General features: G+C 35.5%; 1 protein-coding gene across 1 annotated transcript in view; it reads left to right on the plus strand.

Moving 5' to 3' along the window:
• The window catches only part of PURG (purine rich element binding protein G), a 37,810-nt gene extending 19,162 nt beyond the window's left edge, over window positions 1-18,648 (plus strand). The window contains 1 exon segment of the mRNA XM_047772535.1: window positions 17,752-18,648. Coding sequence (XP_047628491.1) covers window positions 17,752-17,856 — 105 coding nt within the window. The 3' untranslated portion in view covers window positions 17,857-18,648.
• Window positions 18,649-19,590: the final 942 nt, after the last annotated feature.

Raw genomic sequence — 19,590 nt, forward strand, 5'->3', positions numbered from 1 at the left:
GTAAAAACCCTATCTACTTGAATTTGTTTCAAACCAGAGACTGTTTTTCTTCCTCTTCATCTATTCTCCTCTACGCCTAGCACTGGGCTGACAACTCAAATCATCCATCTTCACTTAATCACAAGTGTTCCTGTTCCTGCTTTGCCTTTGAAATCTTGTTGTTTTAAGATCATGGTATTTAACAGACAAATCAAAATGGCGACAAATGGAAATGAAAGTGATGGTTTAAAAACCTGGAAAGAAGTACAATTTCATTTTTTTCCCAAAGATTGACTCACAAATTGAGGCGCAATAGAATATGGGATCTTTTTGTTTGCTCCTCATCTAAATTTTACTTCAGAAATATATTTTCCCTTGCTTAGTAGACAAATGATCTTGTTCTTGTATTCACTCAGTGACTATTAAGCGGTTCCTCTGTGCCAGCCCTTTTGCTAGGGACTAGAAATACAATGATTTACAAAAGAAAAATATTCCACTGCCACTAGGTCTAAGTGTGCCATGTATGAACTTATTTGATTCAAAGCAGCTCTTGGAGTCTAATCAAACTCATTTTTCCATTCAACATATATTCATCTGATCATCTGCCACAGGCCGGGCATTGTGTTGGTGTATATGAGAAGTATGTTTGGAGCTATTAGAAAAGACTGTATATTATTTTCCCTTGAATAAGTTTTTCTTAAATATGATGAATTATCTTCATTCTGTTACAGTGCTCAAAATGCATTTCATTGATGCAAATTTAGATATCTACAGTGACACTCTTTTCAAGAATATTTCTTTCTCCCATTCCATCCATCTCTTTTGATGTCCTAGGATGAAAATAATAATTCTGTTTCATCTCTCGTGCCAACTGTGTCAAATGGTAATGACTTCCTGAGCTCTAGGTTGGAGATTGTGAAGCCCCATTCAGGCTCATCGTAAGACTGCTCTGATTTCTGTGTGTCGGTGGAGATTGAGTTGGGGAGAGGACGAGGAAGGCAAGGAGAAGTAACATTCATGCTGCATATTTGCCTTCCCTGACTCAGGCCTTTGTATTCACCCCCACTTTAATTTTATTTCATTCTCATTGCCTATACGGTAACTTCACAAACTGCTTTTCTCTCCATGTGTCTGAATTTACAAAATCCATCAGTATTCCCAACCCAACTGTGAATTACCCACCAATGTCTTAGCCAAATGAAATAAGCATGATCCTACTGTGTCTGTGTAAATCAAAAGTTGTAATAATTTGCACCAGAGATTTATTACAATGAAGAGCCACTCATGGATAAATTCAATTAGTTATTAGTACAAAAGATTCATTTATCCTAGAAGTTCTATAATTGGTCATGAGTTCTGAAATATTTTCTAATTAAATTAAATGTTAAAAGAACTACAGAATTTTGGAGTTCCATTGTGGCAAAGCAGAAACGAATCTGACTAGGAACCATGAGGTTGCGGGTTCGATCCCTAGCCTCGCTCATTGGGTTACAGATGTAGTGTTGCTGTGAGCTGTGGTGTAGGTAGCAGATGTGCCTCAGATCTGGCGTTGCTGTGGCTCTGGCATAAGCCGGCAGCTACAGCTCCGATTCGACCCCTAGCCTGGGAACCTCTATATGCCACAGGTGCAGCCCTAAAAAGACAAAAAGACAAAAAAAAAGAATTATAGAATTTTAAATTATAATAATCTTTGTGTAATTTGATATAATGTTCAAAGTTCTTTCATATATTGGATCATTTCATCCTCATGAAAATACTGATTTAGATTAGTTCAGTATTACTAACCTCACTTAACAGACAGGCAGGTTAGATGATTTGCTATGGATCACTCAGTGATCTAATAAAATAACAGGGTTTATAAGGAGCCCACTGCTCACTGAAGCCTTCATAACAACACTATAGAAATTTTAAATGGTAAACTTGAAATTAAAATTTGTTAGATTTGAGCATATGGGTTTTTTCTTTGTTTTTATTTTTTTATTAAAGTATAATTGATTTACAATGTTGTGCCAATCTCTGCTCTACAGCAAAGTAACTCAGTCACACATATGTATACATTCTTTTTTTATATTATTTTCTATCATGGTCTATCCCAGAAGACTGGATATATTTCCCTGTGCTGTAGAGTAGGACCTCATTGCTTATTCATTCTAAATGTAATAGTTTGCATTTACTAACCCCAAACTCCCTGTCCATTCCACTTCCTCTCCCCTCCCACTTAACAGCCACAAGTCTGTTCTCTATGTCCGTGAGTCTGTTTCTGTTTTGTAGTTAGGTTCATTTGTAAGCACATGTTTTTTAGCTAAATTAGTTTAAAAAAAAAAAAAAAAAAAAAAACACATTCTAGGTATTTTCCTGTTCTTGTCACATTTGTAGGCTCAATGCTACACTGAATCTGTGATCCGTTTTGGCCCTGGCAGAAGGCATATCAAGTTATTATATTGGTATTCATGTCTATATAGAAATCACTTGCCCAGAGTCAGTCTTTTTTGCTTCTAGTTGTTGAGACTTTGACGCTCTCTTTCCTGAGCTTCTCACCTTAGTGAACCTTACAGATCTTGATCCTATTGACACAAGTTTTGTCATGGCTTGCATTGCAGTGTAGCCTTCAAGAAATATTATTTAGAGATAAAAACCACTTCACTTGCACAGTAAATTCAGTTAATAATTAAAAATCAACTAGTGATTTTTTTCCCTACACTCATATGAACAAGAGATAAATGACCACATAAGTTGGAAGTTCAGGCTTTTTCAAAAGTCTGTTTAAAAGGGGTGTTCCTAGTTTTTATCAAATTAACTCAAAAATCCACATCTTCATTTACGTCATTATACAGTGGTAATAGTTAACAGTGAAGAGTCTAGAGCACTGCAATCTCATTTACACACACAGAATTTAATCATGTTCACTATGTTTTATTTATTGAAGCAGAAAGGCAAAATAATACATACTAGGAATATTTGAATTTCAATAGGATCAAAAGCATTGTGGTTAAGGCACTGTTGACTAAGAAATTCCATTAAATAAATGACCTTGCTCTGAGCATTCTGAGTTAACTATGGTTTTGTAGTCTCACTGAGGAATTAGTAGACTGAATTCTAAATTCTTGCATGGATATTGAATTTATTTCTGTGGCCATAAAATTTTCATGTTAGCTCAATCTGCACTAATAATCACATAGCTATAAATATAAAAAGATCAGGAGTTCCCTGGTGGCCTAGCAGTTAAAGATCTGTCACTACTGTGATTCAAGTCACTCTTGTGGCATGAGTTCAGTCCCCGGCCCAGGAACATTTGCATGCCACAGGTGCAACAACAACATCAAAAAAATCAATATACCTAGGATTACCAGGAAAGAGCTTAAAAAATTCCCCATTTGCTTTTTTCTTTGAGAGAAATAAAATAACAATTTCAATTTAAAACAATTTAATTCAATTAATTTCCTCCACCCCCTTAAGCAGTAGCAATAATTTTAGCTCTCTTTTTAGGTACTTGGTTTCCCACAGAGTTATCAAGTGGTGTCAGTGGTCTAGTAAAAAATGGTGAAGAACACAGAAAAGACTCTCATGTCAGCCAATCCTGGGTTCAAGTTCAAATTCAGTCACATAGTGTGTAATTAGGGGCAAATTTTATAACTTTATAGAGTTAATGTGAGAATTTATTTGATCAGCTTTCAGTTTATACTTACTATTGACTCACTATGTGCTGGGCCAGGGGATGTATCAGTAACAAAACAAATGAAGTTCCTTGACCCTCAGAACCTATAGGCAACCAAAATTCTCTTAAAATTGTGTCTTAAGATACATGAAGTTGTTAGCAAAGTCTCTGTCACATAATAGGCATTTAATATTAGTAACATCATTAATTTTTCCCAACCCATAAAATAGATGGTTCCACAGAAAGTATTACAAAAGTGTGCAAAATTGGAAAGGAGCCCCCTTTTATCAGACGAAATCTCAGCTATGGCGATGGCAAGGAAATTAGGCTGGTTATAATCTCTTGAAGCTGGTTATAATCTCTTTATTCAGTAAAATATAAAAGCACACAACTGTGTAGGCAGAAATTTCTTGGACAGGAAACAGAAAGTACTAACTTTGTAAAAGAAAAAAAATTAAAAACTAGACCTCACCAAAATTAAAATTTTCTGCTTTCATTTAAAAAAAAAAAGAAAAGAAAAAGAAAAAGCTATCCACAGACAAGAAAATATAAAAGCATGGTTTTATTGCTAGAGGAAAACAAAACCACTTTGTTTCATTTTTTAGAAAAAAGATCATTAGGCAGTTTGCATAATTTGGGGAACAATGCCCCCCCCCCCCCCCCCGAGACACCAAAAGGATTATAATCACCCATTTTTTAGTTTCAGTGTAAGTATCCATAGTGACTTGACAACCTTATGATTTTCTGGTCTTAATCTGCTGTCAACTTTTTTTAAAAAGACAGGAAAAATATTAAAGATGTCATGTGACTTGTTCAAAATCATTTAACTAGTCATTTCAGAAATTGGGGAGGTCTCTGGTAGCTCAACAGGTTAAGAATCCAGTGTTTTCACTGCTGTGGTGCAGATTCAACCCCTGGTCCGGGAAATTCCACGGGTGTGGCTAAAAAAAAAGAACTTGAGCTAGACCTTAGTAAATGATCCTTCCACTACACAGTATCTACGTCTCTATTACTTTACTTCAAAATCAGTAGGAGATGGTGTCTGTGATTCATTCAGAATGTGTTCTCCTTCTCTGAGCTACAAGAGTTTTCTCATCTAGTTATTTTAAAGTTGAAAACCTATTATAAGATTATGTTTGTGAGTCATTTTTTATTCTGAAAAATAGCTTTCCAATAGTTGATAAACACTTTAAACATTGGTTTCTTTTTTAAATTTTTTATGTACTATTTTATTTATTTATTTATTTATTTATTTATAGCTTTTTAGGGCCAAACCTGTAGCGCATAGAAGTTCCCTGGCTAGGGGTGGAATCAGAGCTGCAGCTGCCAGCCTACACCACAGCCACAGCAACATGGGATCTGAGCCGCATCTGTGACCTACACAGCAGTTCATGGCAATGCTGGATCCTTAACCCGCTGAGCGAGGCCAGGGATTGAATCTGAATCCTCATGGTTACTAGTCGGGTTCATTTCCACTGAGCCACAATGGGAATTCTTAACCGTTGGTTTCAAGATAGTAAAGAAACTATTGTAATTGAGACCCCAGTTACCATTATAAAGAGGCTCCTACAGACCATCATCTTGATAGTGAGCTTTTCCTCATTTTATATAATCTTGGACTATATTTTTTCTGTCTTTTAGCACTTGGCATTCTGTTTTCCTTTGGTACTTAGGAAACTTTAAGCCTCTCACTATCTCAAAAAATAATTAGATAAAACATCACACAACTACCCATTCTATTAGTTATATCAGTTTAAGTTGCTGCCTCTAGAGAAGCAAACAGTGTCCTTTAGTGTCAACTGAGTTTTTAAAAGGAAAATTTTATAACAAAAAATCTAGGTTATCATGTATCAATGTATTTTTTTCCTTCAGTTGTGTCAATTTATATTTATGCAATTTGTCAACCAGAGCAAGAGCAGCAGTAATGACACTTTGGGATTTCAGAGAACTGCTTCTTTTTTTTTTTTTTTTTTTATCTTTTTTTGTCTTTGTTGTTGTTGTTGTTGTTGTTGCTATTTCTTGGGCCGCTCCCGCGGCATATGGAGGTTCCCAGGCTAGGGGTCCAATCGGAGCTGTAGCCACCGGCCTACGCCAGAGCCACAGCAACGCGGGATCCGAGCCGTGTCTGCAACCTACACCACAGCTCACGGCAACGCCGGATCATTAACCCACTGAGCAAGGGCAGGGACCGAACCCGCAACCTCATGGTTCCTAGTCGGATTCGTTAACCACTGCGCCACAACGGGAACTCCTTTTTTTTTTTTTAACTAAAGTATGTGCCTGTAATTTTCCTTTTCAGTCGTACTGAATTTTCAATATATGTAGAATGTATGTAGAAGCCACTATGAGAGGTAAGAAATGACAGTTCAAGGAAAATGAAAGCATAGATTCATTTATTCAGCAAATACTTGAGTTCCTCCAGTAGGCCAGGCATTGTGCTGGAGAAATTGCTTACTTTTTCCATATTTTTTCCTCTACTCTCTGGTGGAAAATGATAAAGTAGTCAAATTATATATTTTAGATATCTTTGCATGACATGTAGGTTTAGGACAGCATAAGCCTTTGGTGGGTTTGAATTGGAATTACAAAAACAAACAATTTAGAGAAATAATTATCTGACTTTTAACTATAGTTTAGAGTTTGCCCATGAATAATTGGCCTCACTTGCACATAAATTCTCTTCAAGATATTTCTGTTTTCTTCTTAGAACCAGAACTTTTTCACTTTATTTTTAGGATTGTCCAATAGTATAATAAGCTTATTTCCATAGGAAATTGGGAAGTCATTGAAAATTTTTTTGTAGATTACAATGGATTTTCTTTTCTTTTTAAATTAAAATATGGTTGATTTCGGGAGTTCCCACTGTGGCACAGCAGAAACAAATCCGACTAGTGACCATGAAGTTGCAGGTTCATTCCCTGGTCTTGCTCAGTGGGTTGAGGATCTGGCATTGCCATGAGCTGTGGTGTATCTCGCAGGCACGGCTTGGATCCCGAGTTGCTGTGGCTGTGGCATTGGCCAGCAACTACAGCTCCAATTCAACCTCTGGCCTCGGCACCTCCATATGCTGCGGGTGCAGCCCTAAAAAGCAAAAAAAGAAAAAAATAATAATAAATTTAAAAATAAAGTATGGTTGATTTACAGCGTTGTGCCAATTTCTGCCTTACAGCAAAGTCATTGACTATTTTAACTCTGACTATAACCTCTCTAAAGTCAATGAACACAGGCCCTTAGATTTGAAGTGGTGAGATAATCATTAAAAATTAGACCCCAACCACTGGCATTCAAAATGGTTTTAAAATGTGTTTTACTATATATATATTCAGTTATACACCAGGTAGCATAAGGTAAAATCCCATTTCTCTCCCACATGAATGTTTTAAGTTCATCAATCTGCTTTCGATGCTGGTGGTACACTACTCTTCCACCAATATTCACACATCCTTGGAGAACCAAAACAAGAGTGACGACCATACTGCCATGATTACTTTTAAGTAGCATTTGAATCAAAATTTTATTGATTTTTTTCTGCATTTATAAATTAATAGTTTTACAATAATAAATCCGGCTTGGAAAACTTTTTACATTCTAGGGTATTTTTTATTTTTTATTTTATAATCATTTTTATTTTTTTCCATTATAGCTGGTTTACAGTGTTCCATCAGTTTTCTACTGTACAGCAAGGTGACTCAGTTACACATATATGTATACATTCTTTTTTCACACATTATCATGCTCCATCGTAAGTGACTAGATGCAGTTCCCAGTGCTATAGAGCAGGATCTCATTGCTTATCCACTCCAAAGGCAATAGTTTGCATCTATTAACCCCAAATTCCCAATCTATCCCACTCCCTCCCCCTCCCCCTTGGCAACCTCAAGTCTATTCTCCATGTCCATGATTTTCTTTTCTGTGGAAAGGTTCATTTGTGCTATTAGATTCCAGATGTAAGTAATATCATGTGTTATTTGTCTTTCTCTTTCTTACTTCACTTAGTATGAGAGTGTCTAGTTCCATCCATGTTGCTGCAAATGGCATTATTTTGTACTTTTTTATGGCTGACTAGTATTCCATTATACATATGGAATATATATATATGTATGTATATACACACACCGCATCTTCTTAATCTGATCATCTGTCAATGGACATTTAGGTTGTTTCCATGTCTTGGCTATTGTGAATAGTGCTACAATGAACATGCGGGTGCATGTGTCTTTTTCAAGGAAAGTTTTGTCCAGATATACACGCAAGAGTGGGATTGCTGGGTGATATGGTGCTTCTATGTATAGTTTTCTGAGGATCCTCCATACTATTCTCCATAGTGGTTGTACCGATTTACATTCCCACCAAGAGTGCAGGAGGGAAGGGTATTTTTTATTTTTTTATTTTTATTTTTTATTTATTTATTTTTTTTGTCTTTTGTTGTTGTTGTTGTTGCTATTTCTTGGGCCGCTCCCGCGGCATATGGAGATTCCCAGGCTAGGGGTTGAATCGGAGCCATAGCCACCAGCCTACGCCAGAGCCACAGCAACGCGGGATCCGAGCCGCATCTGCGACCTACAACACAGCTCACGGCAACGCCAGATCGTTAACCCACTGAGCAAGGGCAGGGACCGAACCCGCAACCTCATGGTTCCTAGTCGGATTCGTTAACCACTGCGCCACGATGGGAACTCCCCAGAAGGGTATTTTTTTAAACATAAGATGTTCTCAATCCTTTCTTAGAGCTGACACATTTACTATGGTCCATAAACTTCTATTTTTTCTCCAATTATAAAGAGCCTGTTTGGGTTTGTTGCTCTGAAACAAAACCCTTGGCCCCATTCTAGGATATGTTGCTCTCTATGGAACAGGGTGAGGGTAGAAGTTTTGAAATTGAAAAAAAAAGAGGGGGGGGGAACTTCCCATTGTGACTTAGTGGGTTACAAACCCAACTAGTATCCATAAGAGTGCGAGTTTGATCCCTGGACTCGTTCAATAGCTTAAGGATCCGGTGTTGCCACCAGCTGCAATGTAGGTCACAAACTCGGCTCAAATCCCAAGTTGCTGTGGCTGTGGCGCAGGCCAGCAGCTACAGCTCTGATTCCACCACTAGCCTGGGAACCTCCATATGCCAAAAAAAAAAAGAAAGAAAGAAAAATACTGCCAGCTTTTATGATGCCTCAGCAGAATATTGTGTTTAGTTGTAATGCTGTTGAATGTTTTTATTTAAGTATAATTTACTTATGGTGAAATCTCAGATCTTAGTTTTGACAAATATTAAGACAGAATATTTCATTCACCCTAGAAAGTTCCCATGTACCCCTTCCCAATCAGCACCCACACTTTCCCCCCATTACAGTTTCCAAACTCAGTCACTGATCTGATTTCTATTACTATAGGTTACTTTTGTGTATTCTGGAATTTCACGTAAATTAACATATATTTCACTTATTTCACGTTTTGAGATCCTCCCTGCTGTTGAGCTTATCAATGGATGGTTCCTTTTTATTGTTAATGATAAATTTTTTTTTTAAGAGGCCAAAAATCAGCAGATCTTCACTGAGTACCTTAATTGAATCCTGACAGCAAATCTGTAGTAAGAATGGAGGGGACAAAATACCCTCTAATATTTGTATTCAATGACAGTGCTCCTAATATTCAAACAACTATTCCCACCTTAGTCACTGCAGAAAGAAATACTCTTTTGGGAGACTCTAAATTATCCTTTTGAAAACAGATAATGGGCACTTCAGCAATCGCAATGGCCAAAGAACTGTTATTGGTTGTTTTTATTTTATAGTTCTGCTTTGACCTCAAAAAGTAATGTGAAAAATAACTCCAGGTGAGGAAATACTTCTTATGATAGCTTTATCATCAAAACATGCTGGAAGGAATCCTTTCACTGTTTATCAATATGGTGAGGCTTCAATAGCTTTTACACACTCTTAAAATTATATAACGTAGACCTTATGAACTCAGTTTTATTATTGGAAACTCATACTTGTCCATAGGTTATATAAGTGAAAGGAGAGTAGATACAATAACAACCACACCTAGACTGTATCTCTGTCTTTCTGGCAGTTCTAATTGAACTTGCCCAAATTTTGCCATTTTAAGCAAAGAGTGATTGAGATTTTAGATAGTGGCAATACACTTCAGCAAAGATAATATTGTGATTCTAGTGAGACATAGTAAATTGTGTACCAATAGATATAAAGGAAGGATTTTTACTCTCTGCTGTTGTCTTTTTCAAGAGAATCCTATTCTTACCAAAGAGGAGTCTGAATTTTGGCATAACTAAATAAAATAAGTCCATCCCGATCCATGCCACATCCACCTTTAAGATGCTAAAATCTTAAAGGAGCTACAGGAGTTACCATTGCGGCTCTGTGGTTAAAGAACCAGACCAGTATCCATGAGGACACAGGTTCGATCCCTGGCCTTGCTCAGTGGGTTAAGGATCTGGTGTTGCCATGAGCTGTGGTGTAGGTCATAGATGTGGTTCAGACCCCATGTTGCTGTGGCTGTGTATAGGCCGGCAGCCGTAGCTTCGATTGGACCCCTAGCCTGGGAACCTCCATATGCCACAGGTATGGCCCTGAAAAGTCAAAAAATAAATAAAATAAAATACAATGAGGAGCTACAGAACCATAGAGATCCCAGAACCCTAAATCACATACCAAGAGGATACACAACACTTTCCTAACTTTATGGAAAGGTACTAAGTCATTTTCAATGTTTATAACAACTGTTCAACAGGGGAAAGTGTAACCATACGGTACTGCAATGCCTATGTCAGTTCTACAGAAAAAGACACTCAAATGACATATTTTACCAGATTACTGAGAGAATATGAATAAAATTTCCAATGATTCCAATTCTCTGAATCCCTCTCATCTACTGATTTTCTCATTTCTTTTGTCTTTCTGCCTACCACTAAATACATATACTTTCCTTCTCCCCTCTGACAGTTATTTTTCTCCCTATGGTTCCTAAATTATTTTACCACATTCATATTTCATTCTGATTATTCCAGAAATACTGAAATGAAACTTCCCTTTAACGTGACCTACTTCGACATAGAATTTGGCCTAAGTATTATTTCTCATAAAAAGGCAGTTACATTTAAATTACCAAGAGAATCTCATTAGTGTAATTCAACCCATAAGGAGGCCTTACATTGCTATCGACTCAGCTTCAAGGATATATGTTCTAAACTATGAAGATGATTAACTGCTTTTGAGCAGTATGCATGAACTCTTTAAGCAGTTCATCGTCCTTTGAACTGTAGTCGTTAATTTTAATTAACTGCCAATAATGTTTGTTGCCATGTGGAAAAGTGAGGACATGGCCCTTGTTACCATTTGAGGATGTGTAATGACATCAGTTTAATGTTCAAAGGTAAAAAGGTCTTAGGTTGTGAAATAAAGAATTATAAGCCTGATTTCCCAGTGAGTACACACAGCTCTAGGGGTTTTGAAAAGTCCTAGCTCAAAAGAAATTAAAGCTGATAGTAAATCATCTTTCCTCCACCCATGTATTTATGGTTCTGGCTAATAAAAATTAGATTTTTGCTTCCAACTTTTGGAATGAATGATGTTTTTGCTTCTCGGGCAAGATGCTCTAATTCATAGTGCTGTTTTTATTAACATGTACAGCAGTTTAGAGATTCAAACTTAATATCATTACCATTTTTTTCTGCTCATATGATTTAGAACCATAACTCTAATTTTTACAAGAAATAATTCCACTTTTATGTCTTTGAAATTGGAAATGAGGTCATGAATTGTATTTAATTGGTAAGACTTATTCTTTAGAAGACACAGTCTTGTAAAGCAGTATGAGTAGGAGCAAGCTCTTAGCTACTGATTTTGCTACAATATAAAGTATTATAACATCCACACTATATTGACATAATTTAAGTAGATTGATTTAGGATTTAAAAGGCTTTACATAAGGAGGCCTAATGATGGTTTAGAGAAAACTTTTAATAGTCACAGTTGCTCAAGAGATCCAGGGAGTTCCCTGGTGGTCTGATTGTTAGGACTCAGTATTTTCACTGCTGCAGCCTGGGTTCAATTCCTGGTCTGGGAACTGAGACACCACATCAAGCCACTGCATGCGGCAGCCAAAAAAAAAAAAAAAAAAAAATCCAGAATACTAAACAAGGTTATTCTTTTTTCTTAAAAATAAAATATATTGCAGTTTTCTGGTGGCTCAGTGGGCTAAGGATCCAGCATTGTCACTGGATTGTCACATGTCAATCCCTGGCCCAGGAATTGTCACATGCCTCAGGCACAGCCTAATAAAATAAATAAAGTAAAATAAAATATAGTTTGATTACCATACAAGTTCCCATCATAGCAGAAGAGGAACTAATTAGCACAGCATAGAATTTTAGAGCTGGAAAAGAATTTGATTTCATCTAGTTTAAGCTCACCATTCACCTAGTTCACTAAAATCGCTGTCCTCTCAGAGTTGCTGTCGTGGCTCATCGGAAATGAATCTGACTAGCATCCACGAGGATGCAGGTTTGATCCCTGGACTTGCTCAGTGGGTTAAGGATCCGTCAATTGTGTTGCTGTGGTGTAGGTCACAGGTGCGGCTCAGATCTGGCATTGCTGTGGCTGTGGCATAGGCCGGCAGCTATAGCTCCAATTCGACCCCTAGCCCGGGAACCTCCATATACTGTGGGTTTGGTCCCAAAAAGGCAAAAAAAAACAAAAAACAAAAAAAAAAACACCTAAAATTTCTGTCTTTCAAGGATCTTAACTTTCCTACACTTATTTCCAAAACACTGAAGAATCACTGATCCCCCATTCCTTTTGCCCTATCCATGTAACTCTTTCCGCTCCCTTTGGATGTTTTTACATTCCTGCTAATGATTGCAGCTATAAGGATTATTTCCTTGATTCTGTATGCATGAATTAGCTTAAGAAAAGAATGGTATATTGCACATGAAAGGGCAACTTATTGAAATATTTGGCAAAAGGCAAGGTGATTAATTCTGAGTTTGAGGAGTAGTTGTAATAACAGTTAATCGTGTTATTGATACTCTGGAGGGTATATACAATATGGGCTTTGCCTTTGTGATTTAAGAGTGAGTGATACTACCTACCTATTGTGGAGAAGCAAGAATGAGCAAGCACAGCTTTTTAGTTGGGTGGTGGCTCTGAGTTTTTGTTCAGTTTTCTCAATTTCGTTTCTCCTTCATTAAATCAACAAATATTTATTGCGCATACAGTGTGAGCTAGACAGTCTTTTAGGTCTTGATATACAGCAGACAAGATCCAGTCCTTGGCCCTAGAGAGCATATGGTATTGATACAGTATGGGGCAACTGCTTTTGGATTGGAGAAGATATATGAGATCTGTGTAGTTCTACCACTGCTCAAGAAATTTATTAACTTTGCCTTCCTCATAGGGATACAATGGGAAGTGACTGTTATAACCAGTTGTGGGGCATTTGGAAATGAGAAGTGCTATAAAACTGCTGAATAATAGAAAGAAAGATTAAATTATATGCTGGAAATGGTACTTATGTCATTGCTCTAGAACTGCTACTAGGAAAAGCTAAATTAGGTAAATACGACTGCCTAGCTTCTGCGAGATCGAGAAAAAAATCTGTGTATTAGCAAAACGGATTGCAGAATCTTACATTATTTTATGTATTACATGAACTAAATATAGTTGGAAACTCCACACATATAGTATGGAATTTCCACACATCTACAGCTTATATTAAGAACATTTTGCATCAGTGTTTATTTGTAGTATTTCTCTAGCAATTTTGAATGCTACCACTTTCCAAGACTCTTACTTACCAACAAGAGATTATATTCTCCTACTCGGAAACTATGAAAATATTCTTTAAATTATATGGGATGGACATCTATCCTTTCTGTGGCTAACCAATTGCATGCTGGGTTTGGGAGAGTTATCATCAGTGATTTATCATGCCTGATCCTTTCTGATTTTACTTATGTTTTTAAAGTTTGTTACTTTTCTCAGAGGACTAGGATACCAATTTATATCCCACTCTACATCCTCAGAAGATAAATAATGTGTAAAAATTGGTCATTTCTTTCATATGCTTTTATGTGGTCATTTTTACACCCAAGGGAGATTCTCAAACTGTTTAAAAAAAAAAAAAAAAAAAAAAGGAAGCAGTCCTTTTTTGATAGTCATTTAATGTTCCATGACTATGAACTAATCCTAACTTTAACATTGGTTACTTTATGTTTTACCAGCATTTTTCACCCTAATTAAACAAGGCACTACACCACATTGTTTAGCCCATGGCAGAACAAGACAGGTGAGCTGCCATTGAGGATCAGGATCCTACTTTCTCTCTCTCCTCTGAGCAATAGAAAAAAATCCTGGTCTCAGTTTATACTGAGACAACACCCTAGTTTAACTTCATCACACTCAAACAGCAAAACTATTAAAAATCCAAACGTACATGCATGCCATTCACTTTAAAATATATATTCATATAAATATTATATGAAGGGAACTTTATTTTTTATTGTCTTCCACTGATTTACCAAATTTAATAATATAGAGAACTTCCACCACAGTTGTTTATTATTTTATCTGTTCCATGTATTGGTGCTTTGGTCTCTAATGTTCTTTTGTCCTTATTATATTACCTCTATACATTTCCATTTAGCATTTCTATTTAGAATAAAGAGAAAGAAGCATGAAAATTAATAACCCAGGCATCAAATATTTTTGCTGTGCTTAATAGGAACAAACAATTAAGGCTAGAAACCTTAGTGTTTAATACTGTTTTCAAAATTCAGTTATTAAGTATACTGTCACTTCAAAGAGTGAAAAGAGTAAGTATAATATTATAGTAAGATAAAAGCAGGATAACTATGTTTTTGAAAAAGCATATGATGTCTGCGCATTGCATGGCAGTGTGTTAACTAAAATTTGCCTACATAAACTCTCATGATGTTTTCAGATTTTATGGGAATGCTTTGGCTATACTTGGATTTGAATCTTCATAATGACAAAGGTTCTTAATAGTTATTTTTTTAAAACACATTATACTGTTTTTAGAAAGTTGTAATTCATCTTCTTGCTTATATTTGTGCTAAGTTTGTGAAACTGTAATATATTATTAAAAAGAAAAGTAAATTTATATATACTTAGATTTTGAAAAGTAGCATCATGTACATTTTTAAAAATTTGGGGTAACTTGGAGCACTTTGGTAAAGGAATGTGCAATTATAAAGTTTATGCCAATTTAATTTCTCTTTAATTCCCAGGAATTACTCTTACTACTAGGCTTTAGATTTGAAACCAAATCCAGTTTTAAGATTAGCACTTTTCTCCTACTGGTATTTCCTGTTTTTCTAATTATGTGAAACATTTAACTTAAACCATTCTTTGCACTGAGTTTTACATTTCCTCTTCCATCCTAATCTGAGAAATCTTTAATTTAAGGAACATTTTAATTTAATTCAGTGGTAATTAGAAAAGCATTTTAGATATCATGACCATTTAATCTGGTGCCTGACTTTAGCAATTTTCTGATAAAAATAGCTAAATTCCTGAAACAGAATATTGAAACATTTTAATTAGTTTCATTGGTTATAACCAGTTGAGTAGTTGATGTCCATACAGTCTTAATTTATCTTAAAATCTGGAGCTGCCAAGCCAACTAGGGACACAGCTGTGTTTGAAATACCCCTATATCCTCCAAAGAAAAAAATAAGAAATAGAATTCTGTATGATTATGGCTATTATATATACTTATACTAGGTTACCAGTATTTTACTGTGCTATATCCATGGGTATTAGAAGCAAAATGAAAATAAATATAAATGCTTTAACAGTAGATATTGGCATCAGTACAGATTATGTACAAGCTATTGCAATAAAAAATATTAACTGTGCCTGTGTTTGAAGAATCTATCTTAAATTTTCTGTGTCCTTTTTCATTTAAGGCTGCATAATCATTTTAAATGTGAAGACAACAGAATATGTGAATGAAGGAAATGATGGCCCTGTTTGCCATGGGATTAAATATTCTGTTGAATGGGGGGGGGGAATCACTGGCTGTTGTATATTATGACATAAACCAGATTATTCACAAGCAACATGTGAGTCTTATGTACAGATCACAACATTTAGAAATTATACATTTTTGTCTTTCCTCACAAAATGAATTCAGAATTTGCAATTTAAATTTTATCATTTAAAGCTGCTAATAATTACAAATAACCTAATATGGATCAAAAGATTAAATGAAATAAATACTATGAAAGAATGCTAATTAATAACATAACCCCATATACTATCAAATTGCTGATAACATTAAGTTTCTTATAAAGCCTTAAAATATTTTAGTGAAAAATTGATTACCTGGAAATGAAGGCACTTTATTACCTTGAACTATTTGTCTGTATAGAACTTGTCTAAAGTCCCATAAAATTTTCTTTATCCTTTTATAAATTTATCCTATTTATGTGTTTTTCTAAAGCTTCTTATAGTAAAATGTAATAATTCAAAATATTTTAACTTAACAGAAAATTGCATTACATTTTACAGCCAATGAACAGTACAGAAAAAAAACTCAAGTGTTAACAAAAGTGTTTGTGATAATGAAAAAAACTGTTAGTCTAATTTGAGGTTAAAATGTTGTAAAATTTGAAGACTTTTTCATTGAACGGTTTTTAGACATTTTCTTTTTTAAATCTTATTTTATTTGGTACTACTTGTTTTGAAATGTTGATCAAAGATAAGGGCAATCAGAACCATTAAGCCAGCCTGTCATTACTCAATCTTGTTTCAGTTGAGTTTTGTTTCTTTTTCTAACGTAATTCTAAAACATTAAGAAATTAGTGTGGCTTCTGTGCTCAAGTCAGCCATGCCTCATGAATTATCAAATTTAAATCAGTAATGTGGATGTGCTGCAAGTGTGTAGCTGTTTCCTCTTTAGAAAATGAGTACTTGACTAGTTAGTACTTGACTAAACAATGCATTTGGTTCTGCAGAAAAAAATAGGATAATTTTTTTTTCAAAAGTTAAATTTTTTTCTCAAGTTAAATCTTATCTGTCTGACATATGAAAGGATAGGCTAACTTGTATCCAAAAATGCTTTTCAACAGAAGAATATTTCAAAGCAAACAAACTTGCTATTTTTGTTTGTTCGGGGGCAGTTCACTTAAGAAAAAAACATTTTTCTATAATTTTACTTATCTATAATTCTTTCTCTCTAGTGGCCATTTTCCTATCATTAGTCTTAAGTGTTTTACTATTACTAAATGTGAACGCCACTTCACAGACACGGTCATCACCACACAGTACACAGAGGAGTCAAATTTATTAGAAGTCTGTTCTTACCAAGGAGAGAATAAGATAAATTCCATGTCAGTTTTTTTGGTTTGTTTCTTTGTTTTCTTTTTTAAATAAGATATATTAACCCAAAGGTATGTTAACGTCATGGCATGAACAATCTTAAATGTAGATCTTTATTGAGTATTTTGTGCTGTTAAGTAACAAGACTTTTCTCAGATCTCTGTGATGCTAAATATTTTCCTTAGAAGGTTTTTGTTTAATGTTAGATTGTTGTTCTGAAAGATGTTGGTCCTAGTGGGATTTTTTAAAAACCAAGAGAACAAATAAACGCATGTATTATGAGTATAGAAATGGTGAATTGTAAACTTACCGTATAGTACTGATTCTATTTTCAAAAATGTTTTTGCTGTTAAATATATACAACATAAAATTGCTGCCGTACTGTAATTGAGTACTTTTTTCCTAAATGACCCTGTTATCACTATTCCAGAATTAGAAGTTGGGCAGACATATGATTGATTCATGTGTCTGCATAGATGCTTCAAGGTATATTCTTCTCTTGGTGAGTAAAAATATATTTTCCTTGACATCAATGCATTGAGATCTGAATATACCTGTATCTGCTCTTACTGCACATTTCTTATACAGTATCTTCAAATATGCCAAAATTGGCCTAGGCACAACTTAAAATTGAGGGTTTGTTACATGTTTTCTAACAGAAAGGTTTTCAATGCTATTCTTTATGGGTTTGTACTGTGGAAATAGTTAAACTCCCTTTAAAATTTCATATATGCTAAATTTAAATTAATATTTTTTCTTTAGCTCACAAATTACCCTAAATCCAGAGAGAATATCAACCCTTTTCACTGTTGTCAAAACCAGCATAAGGAACAGCCCTATGACACTACAAAAACAGTTGAGGAATAAGTCTCTTATGTTACACCTCAGAATAAAGGCATTCGGTGAAAGAAATGAACCGAAGTTCATCGTGAATGCAAGGCTTCTGTACTAGACATTCCTCCACAGAAGGGAAGACAAGTGTCGACACCATTGGCATCATTTTCAAACTGCTCTTATGTGGGATATCTTCCACCACAGTGGAAGACTTCTTGACTCTACCAGGCTGTTTTGTTTTGTTTTGTTTTGTTAATTCATCTAGCCATTCCATTTTCAAAAAAAAAAAATTGTCAGCATTAAGGTAGAGAGACAGATTTGAAAATACTTTCTTAAGAGATCATGTAACTATATAACTCTGAATTTAAAAATTGAGGAGGAGGGATTTTTTTCAACCCACTGCCTCTTACAAGAAACATGTTTTTTAAATCTGTAACTGCTTTAGTGTTAACAGGGTACAAAGTGTTTTTTGTCCTGTATTGTTCTTTAAAGGTTCTCATTGATTGGTGATTGTACTGTACTGTATGAAAACAAGTCATAAATTGCCTTGTATTGTTTCTAATAGACCATACCATGTACTACTTCAGTTTTCATGTTCCAGATTTTTCAGTGATGCATGTTAACAGTTAGGTCCTAAAATTCTGTGGTGCTAATTCTTCCATATCCAATGGTGCTTCTGTGGATGCTAACTGCACACATGCTGAACAAAGCTTGAAGTTTAAAACTTTCCTTCCTTCCTCTGTTTATATCAAGTACAATAAAATAACTTGAATTTGTCTCAAAGTATCACTGACAATCTAATAAATTGATTTATATGTGTGATTAGTTTGGCTTCTCAATTATTTTCCAGAAAGCAGATTAGTTCTACTGAGCCCTCATATCAACCCAAAGTAGCTCTTACCAAATGTGTTTATATTGGTGCCCCCAAATATATTCTATATTTAGGAATTTAAATCAAGTTTAGATCAGAACTATGAAAACTAGACCTGTCAGACCAGAAAATAAGTGAGTGGAGAAAGCAAAAAGGTCCTTAGTGTCCATATTAATACTTTATCAATAAAGCTTTATCATCTGATGGGTATCTGATGCATGAGATAATGGAAGCAAGTAGGTCTTTAAAATCTTTACTGCAATGCAAAGACATTGAAAAGGCCATTCCTAGGAGTTCCCATTCTGGCTCCATGATAATGAACCCAACTAGTATCCTTGAGGATGCGCATTCAATCCCTGGCCTTGCTCCGTGGGTAAGGATCCAGCACTGATATGAGCTGTGGTGTAGGTCGCAGGCGCGGCTCGGATCCCACATTGCTGTGGCTATAGTATAAGCTGGCAGCTACAGCTCTGATTTGACTCCTAACCTGGGAACTTCCTATGCCTCAGGTGCAGTCCTAAAAAGATGGAAGAAAGGAAGGAAGGAAGGAAGGAAGGAAGGAAGGAAGGAAGGAAGGAAGGAAGGAAAGAAGGAAGGAAGGAAGGAAAAAAAGGGAAGGGAGGGAGGAAGGGCCATTCCTAAATGCTGATATTTAAAGTTCCTCTCCAAGTGTATGAAAAATAAGGACAAAAAAATCAAATTGGGATTTTCCTAGACAAGCTGATATCACATGCCAAAATGGCATAATAGATGACCCCATGCAGGAGGTTCACTGCATTTTAATTGTAGCATTTGCACTAAGAATCACAGCATTAGGACAGATGCCATTGCTTCTCTGTCTGCATGAGGGCAGAGAGCTGTTTCTTCTAAACCAGAGATAAACTCAATATTAAGGT

Source organism: Phacochoerus africanus, chromosome 3 (genome assembly GCF_016906955.1).
Source record: "Phacochoerus africanus isolate WHEZ1 chromosome 3, ROS_Pafr_v1, whole genome shotgun sequence".
Classification (NCBI taxonomy): Eukaryota; Metazoa; Chordata; class Mammalia; order Artiodactyla; family Suidae; genus Phacochoerus; species Phacochoerus africanus.